The sequence below is a fragment of the Etheostoma spectabile genome, chromosome 23 (genome assembly GCF_008692095.1).
Source record: "Etheostoma spectabile isolate EspeVRDwgs_2016 chromosome 23, UIUC_Espe_1.0, whole genome shotgun sequence".
Lineage (NCBI taxonomy): Eukaryota > Metazoa > Chordata > Actinopteri > Perciformes > Percidae > Etheostoma > Etheostoma spectabile.
In genome coordinates, this window is record NC_045755.1 from 3150383 (window position 1) to 3169685 (window position 19303).

The window sequence follows — 19303 nt, forward strand, 5'->3', positions numbered from 1 at the left end:
CTAATTCAATCTCTAATTTTTGGAGATTGAAAAAAAGTTTTCATATAATAAGTTGATTTGGAGTAAATCATACTATACAGGTATGTTTGGGTTCTACGTTGTTAAATGTTGGATGGGAATTGTATTATTGGTCCTTTAAAAAGTCATGGACAAGTTTTGAAATTTTCTCCATAAAATGTGTGTTAAGCCTTTAATTTTTATAATTACTGTGCTTTTGCTCTAATCGTCTCTTCTGGACTTCCTGTCTTCAGGGCCTACCCAAAGCTCCTGGGTTCAGTCAGGTGGGGGAAACAGGAAGATGTTTTGGCAACACACCGTCTGTTGGAGCGCAGCAGCGCTTGGGACAGCAGGTAAAAGGGTGTTTGCAGTGCTACTACATGTGTCTGTCCTTTGTAGCGTCAGTGTTCCATCATGTGTCCTCATGTCCCTGTCCAGCGGTCTGGACGTTGGTCTGGCCATGCAGCTGCTGGACTGCCACTACTCGGATGCTCAGGTTCGCTCAATGGCCGTCAGGAAGCTGGAGACGCTGGAAGATGACGATGTCCTCAGATATCTTCTGCAGCTCGTACAGGTGTGTGTTCTTTGCTATTTTTTTTTTTTAATACTGACAAAGTACTTTTTCCAGTAACTTTCATGTTCCGGGGCTTCCTGATAGCTCCCCTGGTAGAGCGTGTGCTAGGGTTGCACGGTTTGGGAAAAAATATCTAATTGTGATTATTGTAACTAATATTGTGATTGTGACATGATTCACGATATTGGAGGGAATGATCATTTTTGTATCTCATTTTCATTGAAGAATATTCAAATTATAATGATCTGATTATATTGTGATTTTTGTAAGGATCTGTATCAAATAAAGATGTTTTTTTTAGTCTGTAGGATAGTATTTGTTGGCCGGGACGTCTTTGCAGCACCTCTATACTGAATTCAGAATGGTTTAACAAATATTGCACCCCTCGTTAATATTGCCCTAGTCCATAATTTACTCTCCTTTTCAGGCTGATTCCCAGTTTCACTATTTGACCAGCTCGTGGAATGTGGCAGCTCAGCAGACACATGCTGCATGTCCATCCTCTGATGTGTTTGCATAGTTGACTCCGTGGCCAACTTTTTATGAGTCATGAATTTTGAGCTGCTGACAACAAAGAGCCCTTTTGGTCTGATAGGAAAATGACTGGCACCTCTAAAGTACAGTATGCTGTTGTTTCCGTATCATATGGACTTTAGTGATATGTGGACAGTGTCTTTCCAAAACATATTTGTACACATCAAAAAATATTTTGCTGCTGTGTTTGAAATACCAATTCAGATTCTTTCCAAAAACAAATGATAACTTGCTTTGCAAAGATGTCACACTGACTCAGAACAAAACCAAGCAGAGAAAGACTTTGAGGACATTATGGTATTTGTCATTCCTTTTGACACATTATGGACTCAATCACTCATTGAGGTTCAATTTAGATATAAGCTAATATTGGAGTCATTTATTTGAAGTAGGAGATGAATTAATTAATGATCACAAAAATAATTTAGCAGTTGCATCCCTAGTCTACAATATTCATTGAAGACATTGTGTTCCTGTAGGTGCCAAAATTGCAGTAAAATGTTTTTAGTTGTCAGATTACGTGATCAAAACATCAAGGAAAGAGTTTAACTGCACTGCTGTTGTCTTCTTTACTCCTCTGTCTACTATCTGTCTGAGCTGTGTATTCACACCCTGCTTTCTTTAGTTTGAAAACATTTGAATAGCAGTCCTGTGTGAGCACAGTGAGCTCTGTGTTTGCACCGCACTTCCTTTAACTGTCACTGCCCGCTTTCTGCCTTGCCACACTCAAACCTCTGAACTCAGTGTCTCTTAAAGGTATCCTGTGAAGTATACGTGTATATGGGCATTTTAGACCTTTATTGATAGGACATCTGAAGAAATGAAAGGGGAGAGAGAGGGGGAATGACATGCATGTGTGTGTACATTTTTTTTTGCCATTTATCATGCACTTTCTACCTCATAAAACATTTACAAAGCCTGTGTATACAAGTAGATTTGACCAGGCAATCTGATTGGTCAACTAGTCATTCAGAGCGTGCTCAAATCAGCATGACAGCACACCAAGAGCTGTTTTAACACACGTTTTAACACACGGTACAAAAAACATTACTCGGCCATTTCCATGTCAACGTAACAGAGTTGAGTCAAATTTGAATCAGTTTTTTTTTATTAATGAAAAGAAATTACGAACCACAGTGGAACACACCGAAGGTCTCCAACATATTCATGTCAAGTGATTGATCAGATGAATCAATGAATGATGAATTTTTAAATGCTGTGGAGTTAAAGCAATACTATGTAACTTTTCCCTCTTCGGTCCCTTTACAGGTTGTGTCATTGGAACTATAGCCGTGCAAGCTGTAGTTCCAATAAGACAACCTCTAGAGGGACCAAAGCGGGAAAAGTTACATAGTGTTGCTTTAACTGTTTTTAACATCATCTTATAGTCCTCTTCTTCTGTGATGTTGGCACATGGCTCTGCAGCTCCACTATTTGGTCCAAAACTCCACATGGTGCAGTTTAAATCAGGATTTACAAAATGTCAACTTAACAACGTGTGTGTGTGTGTGTGTGTGTGTGTGTGTGTGTGTGTGTGTGTGTGTGTGTGGTGTGTGAGTGCGGCGTGGCTGGTGCGTGCGTGTGTCCTGCAGGCGGTCAAGTTTGAGCCCTACCATGACAGTGCCCTGGTCAGGTTCTTACTGAAGACAGCTCTGAGAGTAAGCAGGACCAACATCTGTTTCTGTGTCTTTCTCACACTGTCTTACAGTGTTTGAAGTGCATCATGATTGTGTGTGTGTGTCCTGTGGTTTCTGTCTGTCTGCCCATTCATCTGTCTCTTGTCTTTCTTCCAATGATGAAAAGAGTTTGTCAAATATTTAATTTAGAAATGTTGCGATATGGATACCAGTCTCAGTATTGTTTTCTCTCCACAGAGTAAGCGTATCGGTCATTTTCTCTTCTGGTTCCTGCGCAGTGAGATTGCACAGTCCATGCATTATCAGCAGAGGTATGCTGTCCTGCTGGAGGCCTACCTCAGAGGCTGTGGTGAAGACATGCTGCAGGACTTTAGGAAACAGGTGAGACATAATGCAGCTCATGCCTTGTTCTTAGACAAAATGGTGTGTGTAGATTTAAAAAAACAAAAAACCAACTCACATTTCAGATTTGCACTCTGTCTGATAATCAGCTCTTTCAGTTACTGACATGATGAACTGATGCTCTGCAGGTGGAGATGACGGAGGCTCTGCAGAAAGTCACCCGTGAGGTCAAGGCCATGTCTGCTGACAAGTGTGATATTACAGCACAAGGTGCCATCCTGCAGCTCTGTAGCAACGCACTGACACTAACCTGCAATATTCAATTCCCTTAGCTGCTTTGAAATAAAGGCACAAAGTATTTTTTAATAAGTACAATATCTACATTCCATTAAGCAAATTCCTCTATAAAGACTAGAGAGGATTCAAATAAAACATAGTGAAAGTAGTGAAGCTTAAGCCGTGTGTGTGGTGTGCTTGTCAGTGGTGTTTCAGTTGCGTCAGAAGCTGGAGACTCTGCAGTTGTCCGGTCTGCCGGAGAGTTTCCGAGTCCCTTATGATCCTGGACTAAGAGCTGGAGCCCTGTTGGTGAGGGACAAACACACTCACAGGCACAGGAGAAAACCATACACACTCATAGTAGGGCTGCCCCCAACTAATGAAATATTTGGTTGACTAACACTACTGTGATATCACAGACTAATCGACAGACCAGTAAAACTGAGTTTCTCCACAAAGAATCATGCAAAAGCACCTCAATAAATCTTGTGTTTACCAGAGATGTGCTCATATGTTTCCTGTAAATATGTCATTTTGTATGAAATAACAAAAAAAAAAGATGAATCAACCATCACCGATTAGTCAACTAATCAACTTAGAGGGGGGCAGCCTTAACTCACACCCAGTTATCTGCAAGTGGTAAGCCAATATTAACCAATATATAAAGCCAGTTTTATATGGTGAAATCAACACAAAACCAAAGTGGATGTGAGCATGTGAATGCCTATATCACTGAATTGTAACATAAAGGCTGGTCATGCACATTCAGATTGAGCAGTGTAAAGTGATGGCGTCTAAGAAGAAGCCACTGTGGCTGCAGTTTAAAAGGGCCGACCCCACCACTCTGTCCAAAGACCCCATCGGCATCATCTTCAAAGACGGCGATGACCTCCGACAGGATATGCTCATCCTGCAGGTGAGTGTGTCTCTAACGGGTGGGCTACAATGTACACATAACATATGCAGAGCGGATTTTCCAATACTGCGCATTCACTATAATCAATGAAACTGGCTACACCGGGCATTAGTGCAGCGTGTAGGTGTTTATATGGACCGAGGAGATCTGCTCTACAAGCATAAAAATTGAACAGTCTTCTATTAAAATGTTTTCACACAAGGTGTGTGTGGCACTTTTACAAAGAAATGGATCATAAAGTCTCTTTAATTCTTTCAAAGCCCAAGAAATTACTTAATGACTGTCAATGAGTGTATTTGGTTTTGAGAGTTTCTGCGTCCTTTGATAATTGCTAACAACTGAATTGACACAGTGTGGTGCCGGTGACACTTTTGCTCTGCGAACGGTACGCATACAGATTTTTTTTAAATGACAGAAGTTACCATATCATTGCAGAAAGACTCTTACAGAGACTCCTTGTGTCCCTTCAGATTCTGCTGATCATGGAGTCGATCTGGGAGACGGAATCACTGGATCTCTGTCTGTTACCATACGGCTGCATCTCCACTGGAAACAAAATAGGTCAGACATTCAGTGGAGAACAAACAAGTGTAAATAACTGTCGTTCTGTGAGGTTTTACCCCTTCCTTGCCTCTGTTTTTATCGTTTTAGGTATGATTGAGACTGTGAAGGACGCCACCACCATCGCTAACATCCAGCAGAGTGTTGTGGGAAGCACCGGAGCTTTTAAAGATGAAATCCTCTGTCAGTGGCTGCGGGACAAGTGTGTCAGCGAGGACAAGGTACACATCACGACCAGCTCTCATGAGATACAGCAACACAAGATGACATCCAAATTATTTATGTGGGTGATTATATGGACCATATCAAGATTATTGGACCAAAAACGGAAACACCCATTCTCCAATGCATCCATCCGTCCAGTCACAAAACCCTTTGTCTCCAGCAGCTGCTGCTCTGTGCATCAGACGTTAGAGGAAGTGGCAGTGCGACAGACAGGAAAGAAGCAACCCTCAGGGGGTTTTTCTGTCGCCACAATACTCACACACTACTTTTTGCTGTGACACCTGCACCCGCAGTGTCTATACTTTTCTTTTCTTAACATGTTCTGAGAGTCTAATTTGCAACACTTCATCTTTTAGCTTTAAAGGTCCACCAGTGTGCTCATTGTCAGGTTCATACTTGTATTTTGGGTTTCTACCAGAACATGTTTACATGTTTTAATGTTCAAAATATATTATTGTTCTTATACTGTCTGTCTGAATATACACCCTCTGTCGGAAACGCTCCGTTTTATCACGTCTCTTTGCGCCCCCCTCCTGAAAAAGCCCAGTCTGCTCTGATTGGCCAGGGTTTTCTGTGTGTTCTTCTGCACCTGCACTCTTGCTGTCTCTGTACCATTGTGTCATTGCAGCTGGGGAATGACTGTAATGGCAATGTAGCGGGACTTTCTACATATATATAGTATAGTTGTGACATCACAACTGTCGGAAGCCCTCACTGTTCGCTTAAAGGCACAGTTTCTGAATATGGGCTGTGTACATTTCTCTGTGCACTGAGTGTTTTGATACTTTCACGGTATTTATAAAGCACCTCCACCTGCTTTTTAATCAAAAAAAGAAATAGAAATCTCACTTTTTACAATATGGGACCTAATTAAAAAGAAAAGGTGACTCCACATTGCGGCAGTATGTTTTTTGTCTAGTAAATCAAAGCACAGTATTTTTTACATTACAGGCACAGTGAACGATTTAATGGGCCATTTCACATTTGCAAACCTAAGGCTTGTCCTGTTCTGAAGCACCAAACCATATTCTATTCCATTCTCAGCCACTCAGTAGGTCTCCTAAAACAACAAGGATTCCATTCAATGCCTTGCTCTAGGACACTCTGATTGAATCTGACGTTTCAAAGCAAAAACCTTCTTTGAAGCGCACAAATCAAAGCTCCAGGTTGCAGCCCCAGTTATTGCCAAAGGAGTGTCCGATGGCATGGATAATACGCTAAGGTTAGTTTTATTGTGTGACAGTTTTTCTGTCTCTCTTTGTAGTTCCAGCAGGCTGTGGAGAGGTTCCTGTATTCCTGCGGTGGCTACTGTGTGGCTACCTACGTTCTGGGTATTGGGGATCGCCACAATGACAACATCATGATCACCGAATCTGGTAATGACTTCTTTTGTCTGTACTAAAATATACATGAATATGATGTCACACAAGGCAAATATCGCAGTTTAAAAAAAATAGTCTATTTTTTAATCTTGTTATTATAATATTTTACCTCTAAGTATCTGTAAAATATATGAAGTCTTAATAAATCTCATCATTTTGTCAACCTACAGTACATCTACAATTTAGTTTAAAAAATGTATAAACGCCAGTAGACAGACTTTACCTGTTCTTTTAAACTTGATTTCAATATTAAACGAAATTTCTCGCCAGTATGTTTCAGTCCTAATTTACAATGACTTCAGTCACACTGCAATAATTTGTTTTCTATTTTAGAGATGTGCCCATGTGGCCTGAGATCTACGTACTGTGTATGTAGAAATTAAACATGGAGTTAATTAGGACTTATCCCCTTTGTGTTTCTGCAGGGAATCTCTTCCACATCGACTTTGGTCACATCCTGGGGAATTACAAGAGTTTCATGGGAATCAGTAAGGAGTGGGTTCCCTTTGTGCTCACACCGGACTTCCTGTATGTCATGGGAACATCGGGAAAGAAAAGTAGCCCCCACTTCCAGAAATTCCAGGTGCAGTAATGTGAATACACGGAACGTACTGCGTGTCCAGGGGGAGTTCTTTTAAACCACATGCACAAACATCCATTCCCCATCTTTAAACATTAAATAGGCCAGAAAGGGCAATCTGTATGGGACGTATTTGCAGAAATCCTCTTGTTAGAGTTTAAGAATAATGAGCTGAGGACAGCCACTGTTGCCAAGAGGTGACCTGCAATGTGTCCAATCTCACGCATTTCTTTGTCTGAATGTACAATATGTCTGAATCATACATCCTTTATCTCTGTCTCAGGATGTGTGCGTGAAGGCTTACCTCGCCCTTCGGCACCACACCAACCTGCTCATCATCCTCTTCTCCATGATGCTGATGACCGGTACGACTTCCTTCCTTATACAGTATATGTAAATTATTCCTTTGGGTTTTGTGTCTTGCCATTATTTTTTGAATGGATTATTAGTTAAAATCGTTTAGAAGTTTAGATTTCCATTTAATATTTGCTGACTAACCCCGAGTTTCCACCGGGTGTGCTTGTGCTGCGTTCCCGTTTTGTTCCGTCCTCCGCCACACATGCGCCACAAGATGCGTCACAAATTGAAAAGACGGCCGCTACGACTACAATCAGATGTATTTCTGATTAGATAAATGATAACGCCATAGATAGAGACTGCAAGATGCTGATTCTCCTGTCTGAAAAGTGAGAGACTCATTTTTTTTTGGGCCATTGACAGGCATGCCCCAGCTGACCAGCAAGGAGGATATTGAGTACATCCGCGAGGCGCTGACAGTCGGCCGCAGCGAGGACGAGGCGCAGCGCCACCTCCTGGACCAGATAGAGATCTGCAGGGAGAAGGGCTGGATGGTTCAGATCAACTGGTTTGTTCATCTGGTGCTGGGGATCAAGCAGGGTGTGGAGAAACGGTCCACTTAGGACTCTGTATAAATTAGGACAGATTAAGATTTCCTTAAAGTCTTTACAAAACAAATGTATTTGATGTAAATAAGTCTCACAAGAAGGTTCCAATAGAAGACTGAAAAGTCATTTTTTAAAGTCTCGGTATATCTGCAAACAGATTTTAAATTTTATACCACGTGTCATCTCAAATATAAAGTCATTTTTATGAAGAAGAATGACAGCAGATGAACGATTTAGAAATGGGATATGAAAATCCCATTAAAAAAAAACATTTCAACTATGGAAAAAGGCTGGAACTTGAGTCTGCAAGCGTGACTTTAACCCGAGATACTGCATGTACGCAAACTTGGCACCAAGATCCATAAGTGCTTAATGAAATGTGATGAATTATATTGTATGTTGAGGAGACAGGGAACAGGATATGAATCCCAAAAGCACTGTTTAGACCAAGTCAAACATCCACACCAAACTCAATAACATTCATCAGTTTTTTTTTCTTTTCTTCTTTTGTCTCAGATCCACCGTACTATGACTGTCGTTGCATACGTCTTTGCCTGCCTCGTTTTATCTCTTGTTTTCCACACGTTTCTCAAACCGTTGCTATCTGCCCAACCACCTCAAACAGTTATTGATGATGATTTTGGTTAAATAAGAAACCTTTTTGAAAAAACAAACAAAGAAAAAAAATCAAGTACGGAATTGGATCTCTACACCCTTTATTTCCATCCTTTTCACAAAGGCAGACTACTTCCTGTTTCTGTGTCATTCAAAGTCCTTTCCTGCTGAGGAAACACATTTCCTTCACATTGTTTTAATGTTTATTTGATTCTCGCTTAGGGCTGCTAGAGCTGGGCGATGTGGAGAAAATCAAATATCCTGATATTTTTAACCAAATACCTCAATATCAATATTGTGGCAAGATTGTAGGGTTGACAATTGTGCTTACAAAAAATATGCACACAATGAGATTTTTCATAAATAATCATCAGTTATGTTGATATAATAACCATGTGGGTAAAGGTAAATAAAAGAACAGCTAGAACAGCCTGGTAAGTTCAGGAAATGACATCACTCTATTGTAACACAGCCTTTAAAACCAGGAAGAGACACTTCATATCATGTCATATCAGGATATTACGATATCCAAAATCTGAGATGATGCCTAGCCCCATATATCAATATTGATATAATATAGATATATTGCCCAGCCGCACTGTTGTACCACTCCAAGGGGAGGGGTTGGGTTAAAGATTAAAGGATCAGTCTGTCAGTTTATTATGTTTATGGTTATTTTTCGGAACACTTCAATTTTATTGACTAATGTGCAAAGAATTATTGAATTCGTTGAACTCTCCTGGTCAAATAAGCGAGCAAATAATGTAATGAAGAATTTTATTATTTATATTCTTATCAATCTTTTCATTTGCACCGATTGTTCAGCAATACTTCTTACATGGAAAGCGTGAAATTTAAATTCCAAAACTATGTACTAAGAGTCAAATTGAATCATGCTAATTTATAACGGCTTGTTGGTGGCATTTAGCACATGCTGGTCAGTGCTGTAGTCACTTCTTATAGGAGGGTGGAACATATAAGTGATATTTTTGTCTATTATGTAATTATTTTGATGATAAATATTTGACTTTAAAATCTGTGAAAACCAGGTCACATTTTCAACACCCATACAAGCCAACTTTGACTGAAAATTCACACATCTCTCAAGTTGTTTTTTCCCCTCACAGATTGTGGACATAGCGTAGAGGAAGACGATCAGATTTTTACATTAGGCGTAAGTTACTATTAACTATACAGTTATTGTTGAAAGATTGAATTAGCATCAGCATTTAAAAAAAATCTGTATATAGTTTTTAAGCTTGCTTAAAAAACTTTACGGGAAAAAAATCTAAATCTTCTTTTTTCAGAAATAACATTTTGTAAAGCGCTTTTTGTGACTGTAAATGCTTTCAATCAATGATTCTGGAAATAAAATCCTTATGTAAAATGCTATCAGACAATCAGACAAGTTATCTACTCTTTGTTTTCTGTTTCACAAGTCCAACTTACTGCTTGTTTGCCCGTCGTAGTCAAATTTTCCATCTTCACAAGCTTGTCTTCTGATCCTGAGCCAGATCCAATTTGAAACTCTTTTTAAAATATCAACTGTGATAACTCAACTCTAACCACAAGATGGGGCCAGAGTTACATGTTTCAACACTGAAACCTTTCGAGTCTTTCATCCTCTCCTCTTTCTTCCTCAACTTTTCTCTTACAATTCCTCTCTTTCTTCTTGTCATCTCTTCACGTTTTACAGCACTATTTGAACAGAATAGTACGAGTGGGTGCGAATGTACTGCATATCACTGTTCTGTGTGTGTGTATGTCTATGTGTGTGTGTGTGTGTGTGTGTGTGTGTGTGTGTGCGTGTGGGTGTGTTTTTGTGGTTGTACCCTGTGTGTGATACTGTGTGCTTGAGTACTTTGAATTTTAGATCTTCAAGATGAAGTCATCTAACCCGTGTGTGTGCATGCATGTGTATGTGCGTGTGTGTGTGTGTGTGCGTGTGCGTGTGTGTGTGAGTGGGATTAGACAGATAAGCCTCCTCAGTCCACACAGCTTTAAGGCCTCTTTCTACACTCTGTTACCCTGCTTAAAGTGCCAATTGAACATAAAAATATCCTATAACTTTAGAGAATCAAATTATCTTTAAAATTTAAGAAGGGCAGCTTCATTTTCAAACCAGCCATTAAGTCCATCAATAAAATTATTGTTACCCATGGATTGTGCTGATGTAATGGGAAAGAAAAAAGCATCAACAATAAAACAAATGACACATTAAATCAGAGCAATTCCAACAGAAAACGTGACACTAATGAGACAAACAAACAGAGGAAATTTACCCAGGAGACTGGGATTCAAGTTGGCGAGGTGTTTGTGACTACTTCAAATACAGCGTCATGTACTGCGTCACGTTCTGCGTCGCATTCAGCGTCACGTGCCTAACTGGAAATTAAGTAACATAACAGATGAGTTTAACCCACAACGCCATCGCTAACTTGTTTAAAACGGTTCCACCCTGTGGTTAAGATGATGAAGGAAACACTTCTGTGGGTCCTGTCACCACTAGAGGAGCTTGTTTGTGAAATGCTCCTGTGAGTTGTATTAGAGGGGAGGAATAAACGGCCGATATAGTTGTATGGTTGGAAGGACTTGTTGGAGTGAAGGGCAAGGGCATCCATGCGAACAACAACCCATCCCTTTCTATTGTCTCCATTCCAATCTCTCTACAAACCCCCCGGACACCTAACAAAAAAAAAATAGTATAATAACAAGTGACCCTCCACTAGGCCAGGTCAAGTCTTTCCTAAAGTCATAATAGCTCAAGTCTCAGTAACAAGTCGGCAATGTACAGCTAGTTATTGTGCGGGAAAGACATGGGAGGGAGTGACTGATATTGGGGTTGAGATCAGGAAATGATGATGGAGACTTCAAAGATGACAATTCCAAAGGTTTCAGATTATTTGCAGCTTTATTCAAACAGTGAACAACATTTCATGACAAAGAGAGCCGCCTCTGTACACACACGGATGTCTATACAAGAGTGACCAATGGACATCAGAATAACTATATTCTTCTTGTCCTGCACATGTCAGTTTATCTTTTTCTGTGAGACAGTGTTACCTTCAAAACCACTCCTTATTTGTGAGACACTTCTAATGCATAAATACCAACCTATCAGTGACTTGACTTTATTTCGGAATGTCAGTTTGTCTGTTTTACACTGAAATCACTGATGTTATTAAATATTCAATGCAAGTAGCATCTTCATCAAATAAGACCATTTTTATGCTTTTCATCCATAGACAAAGTTTATTTTGTATTTTGTCAGGATGAAAACTTGTCTCCTGAAAAGACTCGTAGCCTACATTAAAATGAAAGTGACCCATTTGCAGAATCAGATGGGAGCATAAAGGTACTCTGTGGACTCTTTGACCAATGTACTGCTGTGGACCAATGTCTGAATGAGTCGGCCCCCATTTTGCTTGTAACATCCAGCGGACCGCGTGATACACAGTGCTGTTAAGAGGACTACACGCTAGCAAACATAAAAAATGCACAGTTTTCAAATGTTGAGAAAACAAAAGCTTTACAAATGTTTTATGAGGAAAGAAAATGTGTTCAGCATGTTCTTAGGCTTGAAGTATACACACTGTGTTTGGGTGAATGTAATCTAAACAAGAACACTTTACTGGGTACCTTTAAACTGAGCTGTCAGACTTCAGTGTGTAAATAAGATGACATATAGAACAACCTAAATGATATGTCAGCACTTTGAACACTTTAGATTTTGTACTGATGTTCACATTTGTGTTTAAGTAGGGCTGTGTATTTTTAGCGCAACGGGATTGAGAAAAACAATTACTTGGCACATTACATTTTGCAAGTCAACTCTTATTTTGTCTTGTGTTCTGAATGGGAAAAGTATTCAGGTTTGAGGTTTTTATTTTTATTTCAATGAATGCAACATCTTTCCAAAAGTCAACGAGTAATCGTTTTAAATAATTGTGATTTCCTTATCGACCAAAATATTTCCCATTTCCCATAATCGAACAGCCCTAGTTTTAAGGTCAGGGTTTTATTTTTATAAGCATGGAACAATCTCTAAAATATAGTAGCATTTAGACAGTTATGTGAGCCTTCTACTAAATACAAATGTGTTTTTGATGCTACATGTCTTGCTTGCTGACAGACACATTGAAAACACAGCTATCCTCTATAATATTTGGTGGAATCAACAACTATCTTCACAGTTGATTATAGATCTGCAACTAAAATTATATGATATATTACAAAAACCTGAACAAAACTTCTTTGAGGCTTTTCCTCAGAGAAGTGGATCACAACCAAGGTTGAAAATCATTTTAGGATCTTTGATACAAAAAAAGAAATCGTGACGCACTTCGGCTTTTGACATAGTGTGCCTTCTTGAAATAGGGATTCTCAAGAAGCCGCATTTTCCTCACGTGCGCTGTAGCTTCCTTTTATGGAGTAACGCCTTCAGCTCTGACAGGTGTGTGAGAATGGTGTGGGAGGAAACTGGAAGAAACTGGAGCGTCGAAAATCGATTCTCTCTCTTTCTCTTATTATCTCTTGTTCCTCTCCAGGAAGACATGAACCAGATCAGACGACGGGGGAAATCACTCAGTGTGTGTGTATGTGTGTGTGTGTGTGTGTGTGTGTGTAAAGTACACTTTGAATTTCAAATCTTTAGGATGAGGTCATCTAGCCTGTCCCTTCCTCCGAGGGGTTATTACAGGGCCAAGACTTGGGTTGAGGTTAATTGGAGTGAACTAGTACATCCTAAGCTATGGGTTCAGTTGATGTGTAAGAGCTATAGGTTAACAGCTAGGGAAAGCCCGTAGTCAATAACAGTCCTCACAAGTACTGAAATCCTTGTGTACTTGGGAGATTTTTTCATGCACGTGTGCACATCTCATGAATACTTTTCTATGTAAATGTAAATTCAGATATTCTTTAGGCCTACATGTGATTATGATGTGTGGGTGTGATGCTCTTTACTCTATTTATGGCGGCTGCCTTTGAGTAGCTAAAAGAATATAAATACAAATTTAATGCTTTGCCTTTGAATTCAGTGTCTCTGCGTGACCCGTGCAGCTTTTAAACATGTCTCCATTCGTTCATTGACATCATCCTTGTGTAGTCTAGTGTAAACTGTTTACCTTCATGTTAGCAATGAGATGCTAACTGCTAAATGTATAAGACCTATGAGGGGAGTAGGGTTACTACTCGGTTGTGTTCCATTATGCTATTTCATGGAGCTACAAGCACTGCTCCACACTGTGCCCCCCCCCCAGTTGTGCCAATGTGCTTTGAGATAGAAAGTGAGGGGAATTTAACATCTTGCTTTATTCACACAGTTTGTAGTGTGACTTTTATTTTATTTTGTTTAAAAAGTGGAGTCACAATTATCACTGTGGAAACATTGTCAACTCACAGTGACGTAACTTTGCCTTAAAGGGTAACTTCTGTAATTTCCAACCTTGACCCTATTTTCCTGTGTTTTTGTGTTTAACAATTTTTTTGAAATTTGTCCGGTATTAAGCAAGACCAAACAAGCTGCAATGTAACATTAATGGGCAAATGCGCACCTTCAATTTTCGTCCACAAAAAGTGTTTGTTTTTCCACTGACAGGCTCAGATTATTATTCTAAGTGTCTGACAACATTGTGGAAAGAATCTCTACAGAACATTAAAACAGCCTCAAAATCACCAAACTCCATTTAAATGTGTATATAACTGTCATTTCATCATTGTGAAAGAAATAAATCCCTTCAAAGTCGACAGAAACGTCTTGGTTTGTCTTTCCACTGTTACAACAATCACCACTCTGGTTTGGTAGAAAGTAAACCTCTATTCCATCCATTTACATGTGAAAATTTGCTGGCTCTACACACACTAAAAGTTTTGTTCATTTAAATGAAGTCTACTGGGTTTAACAATAGCGATCTCTGAGCTGTTGTTCTGGTTAAACAAGAAAGATTTTACTCTTTAACAATAAGGTCTACCTCTGTAGGGATCCTTACTATGATGTAGTCAGACACTTAGAACATATCATATGTAAAAATCTGAGCCTGTCAGTGGCAAAAACAGCACTTCTAGTGGACTTCATGCACATTTTCCCCATAGGGTAACATTGCGGCCAGGTTGGCGGCCGATGCTGACAGTGTTCTCGTTCGATACTGGACAAATTTCAAAGATTTTTGTTCACATAATTGTAAGTCACTAATGCTAGTATCGGCTCGGCTGGCGGTGCCCCGTCGCCATTGCAGATTTAGTACCGCCTCAAGCGTGAAGCGAGCGTGGGTAGCCGTCATAACGATGCTGCAGGAAATTGCTGTGACCTAACGTGACACACACACACACACACACACGGAATGTCAAAGGTGTGTTGTTGTCGCATGTGGCTGTTGCCAGAAGACACATTTAGGTTCAAAAGAAGCTGGAGGCAGCAAAAAATACGCCGCTGGCTTAACTATGATGCTAATTAAAGTACCTATTACTAGTAATGGTACTTTTTTTCATAATGGAAAAACAAAAAAGGCGAGTAGAGTCAAGGCGAGTCAAGCGGGTACCATGTAATGGACTCCATTAGATATACCACTTAGTGCGCACCTGTGTCCTCCCAGATCTACTATTCCCACACTTTCCTGCTTGGATTACACTTGCATATCCTCTTTGAGAACTTTACTCTGTATTACAACAGTTGAGAAGTGCTAGCTGAGAAAGCTACATAACATGATGGTCAAGCACAAAACCACACAAGCCACATGTAGTCCGAACATGACCTTTTTAACGGTTTTCTCGATTACAACACCTAGCCGTTAATATTACAGCCTTTAATATTTAACACCCTGAACATATCTGTACCTCCTGTAACTGGACACTGAAAGTAAAGGCGTGTGTTTGTGTGTGTGTGTGTGTGTGTGTGTGTGTGTGTGCTCACATTAAATACCCTTACTGACAGGATAAGAAGATGCATGGGAGTGTGTGTTACTGTGTGTGTGCATGTGTCATGTGTGTGTGCAACCTGACACTGTCTCTCACACTCTATCTGTATTAAGCATCAGTTACCATCAGGTACAACAATTAATTGCTGAGATGGTTGGCCAAGTAGACTGGGAGGGAGGAAGTAGAATGTGCAACACACAACCCTGCAGCAAATTTGATCATTGATATCATTCATTATTTTCCTTGAAGTGGTGGACAAGAAACCGATATTTCGGAATACTAGCTCATGATGGAGTGAAGTAGACGGTTATTGATATGCAATTGTCACATTAACCTCAAGAAAATAATCTTGCCTACTGCGAAATGTGACATATGTACACACTATGTCCTTGTTAATGTCTAATTTAAGTCCATTGCTTTAGACATTGAGACAACAACAAAGAAAAACAGACATTAAAAAAGCATAAAAAAATGGAAAGAACTAAATGTTTTAGCTTTGATTTGAAGGTAATATGTGTTGTAAATGTGAGTCTAAGATCTGGTTCTATGGGAATAGTAGGACAGATAGCAAGAGGCGTGGCTATCCTTTGCCCGAAAAACTAGACTCTGTGATTAGTGTCATCAGGTTGGAAGTTGATTGGTGTATTGCTGTCCAGATAACAAGTTTACTATCCTGACTGTATATATACACACATCAAAATGAAGATGAATACTTAAATAGACTGGCTTTCAGAAACTCTTTTTTTCCGATCCATCCTACAAGTGTTTTTGTGGTGGTAGATATGAATTCTGATCTTTCAGACAGAAGTTCACTCTTTGCCAGGCATTTGCTACAGTTCTGGAATGAGAATAGTCTTACACTATCCAGCCAAAGGCTCTCACCTGCAGAGAGCTATTCTTACATAAGTGAGGCCTGGCACACAACATCATGGCTAGACCACTGCATCAGCAATTCTGATGCACGTTCTAGCCTGAGCTCAATAGAGATTGTGTACGGGGCATCCATGTCTGATCATATTCCTTTTATTATGTTACTTGACTGTGCTAGTCTCCCTGAGATGTCTCAGGAGATCAATGGGCCCGTAAGGCTAAACTGGATTGATCTAAGGTCACAAATGAAGATATGTGTTCATACTGTAGAAGATCTCATGTACGTTTGAGCAATATATCTCCGCCCAAAGATGCGATTTTGTGTTCTGATGTAAATTGTAACATAAGCTCTCAACGTGAGGACCTTTGTGCCATGTATGAATGTATTGTGGGATCGGTGTATGAGGCCAGTAGGCCATTATTTATTTATCCTTATAAAAGACACAGCATCAAGCCAGGGTGGAACAAATATTTGGCAGTTCATCATGCTGAAGCTAAGAATGCTGTTGAGGCCTGGGTTCAGGCAGGCAGACCAAGAGAGAGGCCTAGTCTTGGAACTCAAAAAGCGTACGAATAAATACGCACTTTGTTATGTCAACAAACATGAGCAAGAAAAAAGAGTGGACTCTATGGCTGAAAAGCTTCTTGGTAATGATGTTACTGGCTTCTGGAATGAGGTGAGAGCTCTGAACAGGGACGGTGCATCATTACCATACAACATAGGGGGAGTCTCTGAGGCTGGTAGCATAGCTGAGATGTGGCAGCAACATTGCTCAAACTCTAAAAAGTGAACCTTACAAAGTCGGCCATGTTGTCAATAGTGAAACAGTGGGAATCACAACCAATGAGATCTATCAAGCTTTTACACAGCTAGCAGCAGAGCACCTGAAGTGGGCCAGCCCAAAGCTTGCAGTTCTTCTTTCATTTGTTTTACTGGCTTTATGACCCATGGTTTGTTACTAGACTCTCTGTTGTCCATTACTTCGGTGCCTGTCATTAAGGACAAAGGTGGGGAGTGTGGATAATTATAGAACTATTGCCTTAGCTAGTGTGTTATCAAAGGTCATGGAAAGAATTTTATTAGATGGGCTGTGTGTTTATTTGTACACTTCAGGTAACCAGTTTGGCTTAAAGGCCAAGCACGGTGCCGATCTGTGTATCTATGCACTAAAGGAAATGGTAGAAAGCTACAGAAGACAGACATTCTTTTTATTGGTTTTATTGATGCCTCTAAGGCTTTTCACCGAGTTAACCATCACAAGCTGTTTTTGAAATTGAGCAGAAGAGGAGTACTAAACCGAATAATTACAATCCTGGCTTTTTGGTAATCCAATCAGAGCATGCAGACCAAATGGGCGAATGTATTCTCTACTCCTTTTGGTCATAATGGAGTGATGGAGTCCGTACTGTCATATAGACCTTAGTCTCTTTAATACAGACCTTAGTGGTCCCCTAATACTGTATCTGAAGTCTCTTTCCCAAAGTTCAGCCTTGGTGCAGAATTACAGCCACTAGAGCCAGTCCCACAATGAGCTTTCCTAAGGATGTGCCATTTCTGGATCTGTAGCTTTTGAGGGGGGGGGGCCCTTGACCAACTGCCACTTTGTTTGTTTGAAAGCCATGATGTCTCTCTCTCTCTCATGGGTGGGCCAAATTAAGTTTAAAAAGGCAAGCCTCCAACCAAGGTGGTGTAGTGCAAGTGAATTGTTTTGTCAAGCTGGACATTATTACATTGTCTGCTTTACTGAGAAATATAATGTATAACTGTATTGGTTGCCTGAATTCTCAACTTACTGATTGATTGAGCCGAGGTTCAGTGCTGTGCGATACCAGTCGTCATCATGGGATTACTGGTATAGCTGTCTTTTTTTTTTTTAAACTTGTGTCTGTTGTATTGTATCTGTCCTTTTTAATTGTGTTGGATGTTTGTTTGTTGTTTTTCTAAATGGACCTTGAGTCTAATAATAAAAGCTATCTATTAAGACTTTGGGGGAGAAGTTACCGACAACTCCCAAGGTGCATTTAGGCAACACATGCTTGAAATTCTTTTTTACAATCTGCAAAATGCAATACACAAATCATTAAAACATGTAAAACAGACAGTAAAACATGGATAAAAAGAATGGAAAACAGTACGGAGACGTACGGAAGGAGTTTTCTACCCAAAACATTGTGATTGGTTCTATTCCGGGACACTGACACTGTACTGCGCGGTAAATATACAAAAAAAAAAAATTGGACTCAGAATCTTCAAACTGAACTGGCCAAAACTGGCCTCGGTAGTTTTTTTTTTGCATTGGAGCTCCCCTCACCATTTTCATTTCCATATGCAGAGAGTGCGATGCGGATGAAGGCTCTGAAAAAAAAAAAAGATTGTGTGGACTTTTGAGTGTGGGATTGATTTGTCACAGTTTCAGCATATTTAAAGCAATCATTTAACAGACTGGAAGCCAGTGTAGACATTGAAAGACTTAATTACAACATTAGTAGTCTGAAAGGAGTCTAGCAGCAGCTAGAAACACCTGAGAAAAAGACTTTATGGTAGTCCAACCTTTGAGATAAAGGATTGGTTTTTCTTAATCTTTTTTTTTAAATTAAAAGTGCTCTAAGTGATGTCACGCATGTTTTAGGCTACAACATTTGTTGTCACATACAGCAAATGTTTTCTCACTATCTACTAGCTGCCTGTCCTCTGAAAACACTGTAAAAAACATCTCCTCACTATCCGCTAGCTGCCTGTCCCCAGAGCACACTGTAAAAAACTTCTCCTCACTATCTGCCAGCTGCCTGTCCCCAGAACACACTGTAAAAAAATGCGGTCCCTGTAGACAGCCCAGGGTCTACAAATGGCAACAAAAAAACAAACTGTGCCCACCTGCACTATGAAGTATACACAAGCAGTGTTCCAGCGTTCCAGCCAATAACCAACAAGAAGGATTTTGGGGGGTTAGTGCGCGGAAGCACAGAAGGGAGGGGG

The 19303-nt window shown here is 40.0% G+C and overlaps 1 protein-coding gene across 1 annotated transcript in view; it reads left to right on the top strand.

Moving 5' to 3' along the window:
• The window catches only part of pik3cg (phosphatidylinositol-4,5-bisphosphate 3-kinase, catalytic subunit gamma), a 22071-nt gene extending 12296 nt beyond the window's left edge, over positions 1-9775 (top strand). Inside the window, exons 12-24 of the mRNA XM_032505733.1 lie at positions 252-350; positions 436-571; positions 2698-2763; positions 2980-3123; positions 3273-3354; positions 3566-3669; positions 4130-4276; positions 4747-4837; positions 4928-5058; positions 6327-6438; positions 6870-7027; positions 7308-7389; positions 7745-9775. Of these exons, the coding sequence (XP_032361624.1) occupies positions 252-350; positions 436-571; positions 2698-2763; positions 2980-3123; positions 3273-3354; positions 3566-3669; positions 4130-4276; positions 4747-4837; positions 4928-5058; positions 6327-6438; positions 6870-7027; positions 7308-7389; positions 7745-7944 (1552 nt within the window). The 3' untranslated portion in view covers positions 7945-9775. The remainder of the gene's footprint in view (positions 1-251; positions 351-435; positions 572-2697; positions 2764-2979; positions 3124-3272; positions 3355-3565; positions 3670-4129; positions 4277-4746; positions 4838-4927; positions 5059-6326; positions 6439-6869; positions 7028-7307; positions 7390-7744) is intronic.
• The last annotated feature ends 9528 nt before the right edge of the window (positions 9776-19303 follow it).